Here is a 13,295-nt window from a genome sequence, read left to right on the forward strand (position 1 = left end):
ACAAAAAATACAATAATAATGTGAAGACAATGTACATTCCTCATTTCGTTCGGAATGTAAAAAAACATACAAAACCAATAGCTTCCTCACTATTCAAACATAATTTTAAAATATGCATTTTACCACAGCAATATTGTCGTTTTACATGCGAGACGTTTTACTGTACGACGAAAGACAAGCAATTGATATTTACCACGTGTTTATGATGCTTTGTTACGTCTCAGCCATAATAGGAGGAACTGTGGGAAACACTAATTTTGGCAAGTACAAGTAAGTATCGTACTTAATACATTACTAAAATTAATAATATCTTAACACTACGACTACATGGAATTGTCGTCCATAATATTGACGTCATATAATCTAAAAAAAATCAATGCATTGTTTCTCACGATTCGCATAGTGTGACGTTATTGTTTCACCTGTTTTCAGTGCGTGAAAAGTAAATGGACGTTTTACTGTAGAAAAATAAATATATATTCATCGAACTAGATCACACCTTACTCCTAAATCAAATATATCCGACCTGTAGGAAACAACATTGTAGCCATGTGCCAACGTACCCGATAAACACGACCCCGAACATCAGTAGCGCTGAGCACGTACTCCAAGCAGTTCAATTAAACTGCCTAAAAAATTGGAATATTACTAAAAAATAAAAAATTATTATTAACAAAATCAAATTAATTTTTATACATTAGATAATGGGCAATTCTTCTGTTTAAATTAAATTAAGTTAAAGTTATGTATTTTTTTTATAGAAGCTTGAAAACATTTTTGGGTATTTGAAGGGTGGTAATGTGGAAATGGTGGGTAGGTAAATCTAGTTATTTGAACTGGCAGATTCAATTTCATTTGGTACCACTGCCGAACACGATAGTTCCCTCATTATCAGGAATGGTTGAAACCAAGTAATTTCTCTATGACAATACTTCAAGTAGGCCCACACGTAAGTCAATAATACGTTCACACACACTGTATGAAAATAATTCACTTTTGATTTACACCAATTTAACCAATTACATTGAAATTAACTACAACTTCGTGTATTTTAATGGAGGACTTATTATTATTACGCAAACATAATTTACTGCATATCAGGATTCCGTCTGGGGAAAAAATAAGATCGTGGGAGCAATTATTTAACCCCATTGTCCTCTAAAAACCCGTAAACGTACCGATTATTATCAGGGTATTATTTTGGTTTGATTACCGCGTTTTAACTGCACATCAATTTACAGAAATAATACAATAATTACTTTTAAGCGGTAAACGTTGAATTCCCAATGGGGAAAACATTCTCTCAAAATGCGGATTAATGGATTGGAACTCCAAATGTGTTTATGTAAACAAACACATACGTTTAAAGGGATAGTTAAAGAAAATAATATTTTCTGTAAACTCTAAAATTAGTATTGACATATATATAATTACATAAGTACTTTAACAAACGGATATAATTTATGAAATATATTATTATTATTATTATTTTATTTTTTTATTGTTTTTTAGAACAATCTTATTGTTCTCGACCGTCTATTGGATTGGAATACTAATTTTGTTTTGGACAACTATAAAACCACCAGACAAATCAATGAAGTTAATAGAACATTTATATTTATTTTTAGATTATTTCATTCAAATCAATATTTAAAACTAATAATTATTTTATTTTTATCCTTAAAATGTTATTGTAGATCAGCGGTTCTTAACCTTTGCTTAGTGGCGACCCAAGATATTTACCAAATTTTTCCTGCGACCTTTCTATAAATAATATTCAATGACAGGATAAAAAATAACTATTTGTTACTCTTAATTTAATAAAAATTTTTACTCATATTATTTGTATTCATAACAAGTCATAATATTAATTACATTATATTTAAAAATAAACATTTCTTTTAATAGTTGTATTATACATATTTTTTAAATAATTTTTAATTTAATGACTTCCTTGGTCTTGATGTTGCTTTACCAATGAATCAATTTAAGTTTCTATGGAGTTTGTAAGTGAAATACGCATCGTGGGTTCGACATCAAGCTTGTTTCTTGATTTGGTTTTAATTGTAGTTAATATCTTTATTATAACATGTAAAAATATTAGTTAATGGTCTTTGCATACTCAAATTTAACTCATTTAATAACGAAAAAATATCTGATGGATACGCAACTTTTGTCAACCAAATAATATCTTGAAAATGGTTGGATAACAGTGAATTTTTTTCTCTTAAAAATATTTATATTTCAGTTCTTAATTCAAAAAATCTCGTTAAAACTTTTCCCCGTGATAACCAATGTACATGAGGTGTCATTTATTATTTATAAGACTTAAAAATAAAAATATTATACCAAGGTTTTAAATTTTTATCCGACCCATTTAAAATTATTGGCGACCCAAAATTAGGTCAGGACCCTATGGTTAAGAACTGCTGTTTTAGATGATGTTCCACAAACGTTTTGGCGATTATACTTTTTACTGTAAATTTTTTAAATTAATTCATTATTTTACATGATCATAACGTCGATATTTAATTGTTTACAAGCAATTGTATTTTAAAATTAGTCGAGCTAGGCGAATAGAAAATTTTCCGTGAAACATCGGTACACCAATTACTCTGCTTATGCGATCAATATAAATGTATTGTTTTACCTTTTTTTTTATCCGTTTACGCCAATAACAATGTGTATACCATATGTTCGCGTATTACGTATTACGCGTAATATGCGTGCCCCTCCCCCCCGTATATTATAATGTATACTTATAATGGTAACAAGATGTACTTTTCTAGCTTCATGGTATTGTACAGTCTCGTTCTTGTTTCAATTGGCATGGGCGGTATAAAGTCCTGTATCGCTGCATTCGGCGTGGATCAGATGATCGAAACCGATCAGAACATAAGTGCAACACACGTACGCGTATTCTTCAGCACGTTCTATTTTTCCATACATCTGGGCGTGTTTTTCGGAATGTTCGCATCGCCTGCGATCACCAAAATCTTGTCTTACAAGGGCCACAACGTCAACGAGTATGTCGTTAGATTTGGATTGCCTGCCATCATGATGACGACCTCTATCAGTGAGAATACCTTACGATAGTTGAATATTTCAGAGTATCTAAAAACTGCTTAACATAAGTGAGAATATGACACTACGAAATTTCCAAGATAATTTATTACATATTATTGAATTTCATTTCGATCCCTTGTAACTAGTATTTATTTTTATTTATTTATTTATTTATTTTTTTTTTTTTTACATACATTTTGCTAACAAACTGAAATCTATTTTCTATACAATATGTAGTTTTCACTATCAAAATTAAAATATTTTGTAACCCTTATTACGTGCACAACCCTCTGATTAATTCTATCAATGGATGGTTGTTTTATCATTTAAACAATACGTTAATAAATATTGTACAACCTACTTTATTTGGTTTTTTTTTGAATTTTACTATTTCCAGTAGAAATATCTCAATAAGTTTCCAAATCCATACAATATACTTAGTAAAATTGTAACATAAGTACAATATTGATTTCCATTCACAGGTGTATTCGTTTGCGGAAATTCGTATTATTTTTTCAAAAAACCTGTAGCGAACGTATTACCAAAAATGATCGAATGCATTTGTGTGAGTAAACTTTTAGAGCATCGTATAATTTTCTCATTCGAATAATGTCTAACGCAACCAAACGAGCGCAATCGCTCCGGATAGGTATTGATATTTTTTGGGGTTTCGTTAAAAAGCACTAATTGACATTCGCGCTCGCATCGATGTGCGTGCGGAGAAAAAAAAATCCGTTAAATTCGTTTTGTACCCCCGGCGAATGGATGTTTTCGGTTTACATTTGGTTCGACCCCGGAAAAAAAAACTGTTTCGGATACAATAATATTGAAAAAAACGAAACAATCAACGGGGTCTCTAACATCCTCTGACGCACTGGTTCCTAAAGTGGGAGGGGGTCGTGTACCAGAGCCGTAACTAGGGTGAGGCGAGCGAGGCACTTGCCTTGGGCATCTGAAGCTGGGGAACGTAAAAATATTAAATAATTAACTTATTTTTAGGAATGTTTTTTCTTATTTTGCTAGAAACCTAATTACAATTTTTCAGATTTTTCCGACTCGTATTATACATATTAAAAGCTGTGAGTGTGACAACCTTACAACGATTGCGCATTGCTTCAGTTTTGCCTCAGGATAAAAAATGGCTCGGTACGGCTCTGGCGTGTACACATTGCTGAGGAGGCGCAAGTAGTTATTACGAAATACAATTTTTATTGATCGATTCCGAATATTATGTAGTTCATTTGTAAAATACGCGAAAAAGAAAGGTGATCGATTTTTTTTTAATTCATATGAGAGGGGGTGGGGATGCCAGATTTTTTAAAGTCTGCAAAGGGGGCCGTCGAAAATAAGAGGTCGGGAACCGCTGCTCCAAGGTGACGTAAAGCCCCCCAAACGGTCACGACGTCTGACTCATACGCGCGTCGAATGACCCGACAGTTCGCCTTGCGGAGAAAATTGACGCGGAGCCGCGGCGGACGGCGGAAGCACGTGCACTGGTTGGACCGCGCGGAACCGTCTTTCCCGAACTGCGTGATCGACGACACGAAGAAAACGTTGCGCATGCTCAGCCTCTACGTGCCCCTGTCCATGTTCTGGAGCCTGTTCGACCAGCAGGTGAACGGTTACGAAATGAATTGTAAACGCGCGCCACGAACGTTTTGCATTTCAACGTTTTAACGATGTTTCCTATTTATTTTTATTCGTCGTACGGCTACTGACTGTTACACTCCTTTGATAACACATAACATCAATACAGCAAAATTAATATACATGTAAATAATACGAATAAAAGCATGACAAGTCATAGAAAATCATATAAAATCAACAAATAACCATAGAACAGGAATAAAATAAATGCGGTTCCTATGCGCGCGTCTGCAGTCGCGCGGCCAAGAATGGATTCCAACGAGTACGACGCGACCACCGCAGTCCCGCCGAAACGGTTTTGTCCAGTGACATTGTTCGTTGTAGGGCTGCGGACGCGCGGTTCGGTCGCGGTTAAGAATCACCTACATTAAAAAAAAAAAAAAATAATAATAAAAAAAATAGGAAAGAATTACTCGTGCGGAGACGCGACCGCAGACACGCGCACGGAAACCGTACCGATTAATTACGGCAATTGTTGCGCGCGCAGAACACGACGTGGATATTCCAAGCGTCGCGCACCAGCGGCCGGTTGTTCGGCGTCCGGTTCCCGGTGTGCATGCTGCAGGTGGTCAACCCGCTGCTCGTCCTTCTCACCATACCGCTGATGGACCGCGTGGTGTACCCGTGGCTGAAAACCCACGGCACGTTCCGGTACCCACTGAAGCGAATGCTGCTCGGCGGTGGCGTGGCCGGCGTGGCGTTCGTTTTCGCCGGTTGCGTCGAAACGCGTTTGGAAGTGAGCGCGACGAGAATCGTTTTCGAGACCCATTTCTGTCCCTCTCGCGAAAACCGCCGGAAAAATCCAATTCTGATCTGTGCACCCACCGCGCGCGTGTGTTACAGAATGGTGCCGAAAAAGTGAGAATGTCCGATGACCGTCGGAGTGTTGCGTGGCACGCTAGACCGTGTTCGGCGAACGTGTGGATATCGAACTTGGGATTGCAACGACTACCCGAAAAGGAATGTTTCGTTGTGGACAATGTTACGATTCCGATACGTGTGCATGAAAAATCTATAAAAATCCAAGTGGCGGACAATGAAAACCCTAAACGAAAAACCAAAAATAACCGAGAAATCATCAGATTGCGAGGCAAGAGAAATAAGGTGAGAATACATCACAAAGCGTTTTTTTTTTTTTTTTATTCGATAATTATTGAATAGAATCGAGTGATGAAATGGGAAATAATTAAAAAAAAAAAAGTATTGTGGTTATAGAATTAATTTTTGATAAAATTTATAAAAAAAAAATTAATTTAGTTTTCAAAACAAATGACAAGATGATATAACTATATCTAAACATTTTTTTTTTTTTTACTATTATCGTTTCTTCCCATAGCTATTCAATTATAAAGAATACATCATATTACATAATTATTATCAATGTAAAATTAATAAATATGATAAAAAAACATTCAAATACTTAAATTAAACAAAAGAAAAATGTTTGCTTGAAAATAATTTTAAAGGACCTTAAGTTAATATTAATTGTGTATGTTTACAAAATTTTTAGAATTCAATTGTCTTATTAGTGATGGGATCAAAAAAAAGTTCATTTAAAGGCAATTATTCTTCATTTAATTCACGTATCGTCGTGCTTATACCGGAAAACGTATCCAGAAATTTTGAAAAACCCAAATCATCTATTTAGTAATATTTTGAATTCTCAATGTATTCAATAATAATATATTTTATTATTTTTCTTCGTTCTAGTATAATTTTTCCAGCTAACAACAATGATACAAGAAGATTACAAATCAAGAGCCTTACATTGAAGTGTAAATCAAGTAATATGGTTGCCATTTTTGAAAAAACACTTTCTACTCATTTAAAGTCCGAAACATTACAAATTCCTAAGGGGTTGTAAGTACATGTAGCTTTTATGTACATCGTCTTACGACATTAACATTTCATAAGCTGTTAAACATTATGCTATGTAATTATACGTCTAAGAATAATCTTATAGAATAGTCGAAGAAGAATAAAATAGAATAATAGAATAATCGAATAGTAAATAATGTTGTAGTATAAAAGCGTGTATTGATAACATTTTGAAATTATAATAATTTCTTTTATCTTTTTTTTCCGAAAATTAATAAAAAAAAAAAATGAAGGAAATTAATGAATCTTGTTATTATTACAGAAATAACGCATGAATAGTAAACAATTATGGAAGTTTATTTATTATTATATCTTGTTGTCTAAATTTTTTTATAATTTTTGCACAATTTCTAATAATAAATTCAAAATAAAAATAATATCTTAATATTTATCCAACCATTTATGTACGATGCGAGAAGCGAATATTTCTAATAACTTTTATTATTATTATTTCAAGGTATACCTTAATGATAAATTATACAGATAAAAATCGACAGCCAAAATTAATCAACGTACTGAATCTTGGAACTGATCAAATGTTTGTATACCAAAGTATACAAGTATGTAATAATGGAAAAAATACTGTAAGTGTTCTATATCAATATTATCAAATGTAACAGTACTTAGCACAACAGTATAAGTAAACTCGTAAAAAAATTTGACGAATATTATAACACTCGTACGATAAATAAAGTTAAAGTCTATATTTTCAGAAATATCAAACCAAAACAATAGTAGAACCAAATGTCTTGAGTAAAGAATGGTTATTACCTCAATTTATTTGCATGGCGTTCGGTGAAACACTTTTTACTATGACCGGATTAGCATTTTCTTTTTCTGAAGTAAATACCACATTTTTTATTGTACAATCTTATGTAATCACTGTATAATTCATTTTAAAATTCCAAATATGTTGCGCTATTACTAAATACCTTCATCAGTTTTCTTAAGAAATACTTCAATTGATTTATTGTTGAACTTTGACTTGATTGATTTACACAGACTTTTTAAAAACGAGTATCAAATATTAATAATCATTTTTATGACTTATATGCAATTTTTTTCATCCATAATTAATTATTAAACAATTCGTAGCATCATTCTTAAATAATTGTTACTACAAAATAACGGAAATGATTAAGTTATGTGTGTGTGTGGGATAGTGTGTATACAAATAGGTACATAAATATAAAGTAATGTATGAGTTGAATAAGAAAAAAGTTTAAACTTCGTTACATCTGTTTTAAGTTTTAGCCTTAGTTTACTAGCTGCTGATTTTATTTGTCCAAAGTTAAATTGAAAACGAAAATTAAAACTATTTATCATTATAAAATAAACTTCGCTGATTTAAAGCTATGAAAGATAAAGATCATTAAAGAAAACTATTAAATTATTGGTATTTTTAATTTTATAACAATGAAATAATACAAGATTTCTGACTATAGTTTCAACATAGTAGAGGTATTAATTACATTCATATACTTGCTCATCATTCACTACATTTATACCACGCACAAAATATATGTAATTATATTTCAATTATATTTCATTAAATATAAATAAATTTGTGATTAAAAATGAAAGTAAAAATATACATATGAGTAATAATAATATTTGTATTTCAAAAATGTCAATAAACCTATCTATTTTGCCATTACTCTTTCGCGTCAGAACAAATAATTTATTTTCCAGGCTCCCGATTCGATGAAAACCGTATCAATATCCATGTGGTATTTCTCTGTAGCTCTTGGAAATTTATTTGTGATTTTCATCAACAAAACCGTATTGTTTGAAAAAAAAGTAACGATTAATGATATTATTATAAATGTTTGTTTTTCATTCACAACAAACATTTTCTTCTGTTTCAAAAACAGTCATACATGTTCTTTATGTTCGCTTTCAACACGCTTTTAGCGATCATTGTCACCTATAGATTGAGTAACGCGTTCGAAAAACTATATTATGTCGATAAGAAATCAGATACAGAAAAGGCAATAAACGAAGAGAATGTCGACTTAGGTTGATATCTGCTTATTAATTGATTGATTAATTTGCGTATTTAATATTTATTTTATTGTGTTACACAGCAATGTTATTGAAAAAAGTAAGTTACCGATTGTCGTTTTAAAAATGAAAAATTCCTAAATTTATGGGTTCAGGAATAATGCACCAAATAGATACTACAGTAGATGCGACTAATAAAAGTTTATACATTTCGACAGAAAATCAACGAGATACTAATAGGTGAATCCAGTTATTACAATTGGATCATGGAAAGTTCATTATTTATATTTAATTGAATTATTGTGTTATTTGTTTGAATTTAATAACAAAAAATATAATATCTTATGATATTTGACCAAACGATATTTGTATGAATTGAATTTGTGGTATTTTTTTTTTACAAAATGTACATGATCCACCAATAATACTTTAACAGCAATATATCCTTGTACATAGTCAGATCTGAACGATCTGGTACAATATTAGCAATTATTTTAATGATTTACTTATTGTGATCACTTATCACAATACGACTGTTGTGAAGTCTCAAAAATATGATGTCAATCATTGATTGAATGAACCTATATAGATATTTGTTTCGTTCAAAATTCGTTTTTTAAATATATAAATGATAATATAATAAATATATAAATATATATACATATAAAAAAACGTGTGATTCTTAATGGATAAATTTGAACATGAAAATTAATAGAGGAAAGAAGGTGAGAAGCATCTATTGATCCATCAAGTAAACTTTGAATAAAACGAATATCAATTCGTCGGGAAGAGTGCAATATAAGTGCTTTTGAGTAGCTGTGTTGAGGATGAACAACTTTAAGTAAGAAAGGAACATATGAAAGAAACCTGTTCTGGACTCTTTCATTCTAATTTTTCGTTAAATAGGAATGAATAACTATAATACAGTATAGTCTGGTAACAAGAAATATCATTAAATTTTAACATCGTCAGCAAAAAGGAGGAATTTAGTCTTGGTGATCGATTGAGTTAACGAATAAGATAAAAAGTAGGAAACTGAGATGACCTTTCTTAAGGGACACCAGAGGGTATGACAGCTAAGGATGACTTACAATTATTAAAATTTACGAATTGCTGCCTATTAGAGATATTAAATATTTTAAATCGTACTTGAGATAAACAAAAACCAACTGTATTGCATGGTCGAATATATTTAAATCATATACACATTCCGAAGAACCTTTATTTGGGTCTTATTTTATAATACTGCATTTTACTTAGATATTTAACTGTCTTAGTTACAAAATGTAAATATATAAAATAATTATTTATATTATCGACCCATCAATGAAATTTAAACACTTTTACATTTTCACTTGATAAACATTAGACTGCTTAGTATTATAATATAATATAATCTATATCATAACCTTGACAACAGTTCGTTTATTATACTACATATGATGTATTGAGTTTAAATTACGAAATGAAAGTTGACACAGAAGAGGTTAAGAGGCACTTGGACATCTTGGGGTACACGCATATAGAGCCCAATCTACTAGATGAGTTCGTTAAAGGTGAGTATTGAAAATAAATTCATTTAAAACTCAATATAATTAATATTCCTAAAAAAATTCATTTGGAAAATACCCAACATTACATTTTATAAACGCCCACCGCTCTAAACGATAAATAATCATATACATGAGAACCTGCATTTATATTCGCGATCTTACAAACGTACAACAAAGCAAATTTGCGTTCAGAAATTAAAATTTTAAGTTGTTACTTTTAATATTGTAGTAAATTGGCCTATTATCAAATATATAGGGAAGAATATTATTAGGATTCTTTTCGGTATATACGATGTTTAAATTTTTGAACAAATTATGAGTATATGAAATAAAACAATTAAAAAAAACTCATAACTCAATTAAAAAATAAAATATCGTAAAACTATCCAAAAAAAAAACAGAGATATTTTTTCTTTCTTTATGTTTGATAGGTAACAGATCAGTTTACTGTAATATTAAAACGTAACAACATAACACTATACGACACAATACTACACTACCGAACGCAAATTTTCTATGTTGTACTATTATAAAATAGTGACAATATAAGAGGGTGTATTATTACTCGTATGCGGGTGTAACGTCCTACTTAGTACAAAAAGATTTTGAACCACATTTAATTAAGCATTAATCACAATTTAGATTTGAGAAAGCTTATCGAATATGACCAAAAACACAACAACCTTAGTACGCTTTCATCATCAATAAATAGAGACTGGGATCAAAGTTACTCCGAGAGGCTGAAAACAAGTACTTTAAACAAAAACAACAGCAATTCAAATCAAATTTTGAGCACAAATAAACAAGAATTTGATCAAAGAAGTAAAATATAAAAAAAAAAATCGAAATAGCAGTTTTTTGACGTAGTCCATTTTTAATTCAAAGAATAAACAATTTTTTTTTCTTAAGAGTAGATTGAATTAATAATATTATTATTAACTACCTATATTATGTATTAACAATCCAAAGACTCATTGGCTATAATTCTTCACTTCTTACTGTTTCGAATTTTGTTTTAACTCGCAGTACGATACAAAATCATTATATTTTATAATGATACCAGTCTAGTAATAAGCAATTTTTCTTTGCTGTTTTCCCTTTATAATATAAAATTGTTAACATTTTATTTTAATTTCAATTTATTTAAAATTGTAATAAATGTTAAATACTTTCTATTAATATACCAAATAGATTATTGTGGCGAAGTACAACGTGAACTCTTCTGTTTTCAAGATCTTGAAGAACTTTTGAAGTTATCTTCATTATATGATTTTTCCAACTCTTCGAAGAAATACTTCTCCGCTTATTATGAATTATGTTCAATTTATTTTAAGCATCCGCTTATACAATGTCTCAAATTCAAGAATAATATCTTTTCAGTTTTCACTATAGTCTGGTGTCACACTTTAATGTAACGTTACATCAGAAACATTTTACGGATGATTTTGCCGGATTACACATGATAACACAGACGAAATAATAATCCGTTTGTTCACTAAACGCACGTATTGAAAATTAATTGTAGTTCGTCATATTTTATAATAATTTATATATATTCAAAATTCCTAAACACAACTCTGCATACATAAAAAAACTGAATAATATAGTGTACGATTTTAGTGAATAAATAGAAAAAATATAATGTTAAATTATTATACATTATCGATTGAATATAAAAAAAAAAGTGCTCAGTTGTATCATAAATATTAAATCAAATAAAATTTTTTTTTTTTTTTAGAAAATAAAAAACATCAAAATTGCACTTATCGAACTTCAAAAATGATAGATCAACATAATAACACTTTCAGGAAAAGAACTTCAACAAATGAATCAGAAATAACAGTAAAATTAAAAATAAATATTATGATAAAATAGTTTAGATTCTGAGTGAAATGAGGAATGTATTGGTTCAACCTTGATGTGATTTTTTGTTGTCTGTGTACACGATTTTGACCAGGATATTTCCCCTATCATCACAATCATTTGAGAATTATAAAAAAAAATGTTGTCTAGTTGGTACTTTAAGGGGGAGCTTCCTCGAAATGACTATCTTACAAATTTTCTAACAGTTTTTAATTATTGCCAAACTAACAAAATATTAAATACAAAATAAAACTGCAAATTTTAAGAAAAAAATCGAATTTTTATGTTTATTGTGACTCAAAAAATAAAAACTGACAAATTATTTTTAAAATTAATACAAGGTTCTTCATAAATATGTTGCTAATTAAAGAAAAAAATTTACTTTAATTTAAAAAAAATTTGGAAAATTTTATTTTAATTTAAAATGTTGACAAAAAGAAAATGTATATATATATATATATATATATATATTAATCGGCTTAAATAACTAAAACAAATACATGAAAAAAAAAAGGTAAAAGATAAATAAACTTGTAAAAAGAGGTTTACCAAAAAATAATATTATCGCAAACAAAAATTATAAATACATATGTTAATTTACCAATTTCAATCAATAATTAAGCAATATTAGATCACAAAAAATTAAGAATTTTAATATTGTGTATTAATTTATTATCTATACATTAACTTTTTAATACCTTAAGTAGTTAATATTATGAATGAATTTCTTTTTAACATTTTTATTTTTAGCAATCAAAGTGTTATTTTTGTGGGAGTAGTTCTATAGAAAATCAAGCAAAAGAAAAAATGAAATTCAATTCAAACCCGTCAACTACAATTTACATTAATGCAACATTTAATATTGAACTATGAAAACTAAACAGCCAAAAACATTCAAGAATTCATGTTATTACTCATTGTAAAATGAAAACTAAAAACTTGATTTTTTGTTAATTTAACATTATGCATACCACTAAACTTTGAATACACTGAATAATAAAATCAATTTAGGTTTTGAGTATCTTAATCTAAATAATGAAACGTAATTGATTGAACTTATTAAAATCTATTTATTTTCTATTTATGTATTTTTTATGTTATTCACAATTGATACACTTCAATATGTGACATCATAATATTATTTATTCTAAGATAGAAAATTAAAAATTTAAATGATAAAACTTTAAATAACAAATATAAAGATCAGGCATATTTAAGCATATTTGATCATGTATTTACAAAGTACATAAAAAAAAAAACCATTTGTGTCAAAAAGATATCAGT

At 29.5% G+C, this 13,295-nt stretch overlaps 2 protein-coding genes across 2 annotated transcripts; both read left to right on the top strand.

Annotated features, from left to right (window-relative positions):
• The first annotated feature begins 2,775 nt into the window (after positions 1 to 2,775).
• LOC112687350 (solute carrier family 15 member 2-like) lies at positions 2,776 to 8,858 on the top strand. Its single transcript, XM_025559993.1, has 11 exons — positions 2,776 to 3,076; positions 3,549 to 3,631; positions 5,201 to 5,449; positions 5,557 to 5,817; positions 6,224 to 6,360; positions 6,424 to 6,573; positions 7,049 to 7,175; positions 7,305 to 7,433; positions 8,284 to 8,391; positions 8,466 to 8,610; positions 8,679 to 8,858. The coding sequence occupies exons 1-11, from the start codon at positions 2,776 to 2,778 to the stop codon at positions 8,717 to 8,719; spliced, it is 1,731 nt and encodes a 576-aa protein (XP_025415778.1). The 3' UTR covers positions 8,720 to 8,858.
• A 1,202-nt stretch (positions 8,859 to 10,060) lies between these two features.
• On the top strand, positions 10,061 to 12,979 carry LOC112687351. The gene is made up of 4 exons (XM_025559994.1): positions 10,061 to 10,151; positions 10,791 to 10,970; positions 11,887 to 11,990; positions 12,762 to 12,979. The coding sequence occupies exons 1-4, from the start codon at positions 10,061 to 10,063 to the stop codon at positions 12,882 to 12,884; spliced, it is 498 nt and encodes a 165-aa protein (XP_025415779.1). The 3' UTR covers positions 12,885 to 12,979.
• Positions 12,980 to 13,295: the final 316 nt, after the last annotated feature.

This window comes from Sipha flava, unplaced genomic scaffold (genome assembly GCF_003268045.1).
Source record: "Sipha flava isolate LNK unplaced genomic scaffold, YSA_version1 347_pilon_pilon, whole genome shotgun sequence".
In the NCBI taxonomy this organism is placed as follows: domain Eukaryota; kingdom Metazoa; phylum Arthropoda; class Insecta; order Hemiptera; family Aphididae; genus Sipha; species Sipha flava.

Excerpts from the sequence above, each read along its gene's own strand:
- LOC112687351 (XM_025559994.1), top strand. The coding sequence starts at position 10,061 with ATGAAAGTTGACACAGAAGAGGTTAAGAGGCACTTGGACATCTTGGGG. Across the intron at positions 10,152-10,790 it reads ACTAGATGAGTTCGTTAAAG|ATTTGAGAAAGCTTATCGAA; the intron begins GTGAGTATTGAA and ends ATCACAATTTAG. Across the intron at positions 10,971-11,886 it reads ACAAGAATTTGATCAAAGAA|AAAATAAAAAACATCAAAAT; the intron begins GTAAAATATAAA and ends TTTTTTTTTTAG.
- LOC112687350 (XM_025559993.1), top strand. The coding sequence starts at position 2,776 with ATGTACTTTTCTAGCTTCATGGTATTGTACAGTCTCGTTCTTGTTTCA. Across the intron at positions 6,574-7,048 it reads TTACAAATTCCTAAGGGGTT|GTATACCTTAATGATAAATT; the intron begins GTAAGTACATGT and ends TATTATTTCAAG. Across the intron at positions 8,392-8,465 it reads CCGTATTGTTTGAAAAAAAA|TCATACATGTTCTTTATGTT; the intron begins GTAACGATTAAT and ends TTTCAAAAACAG.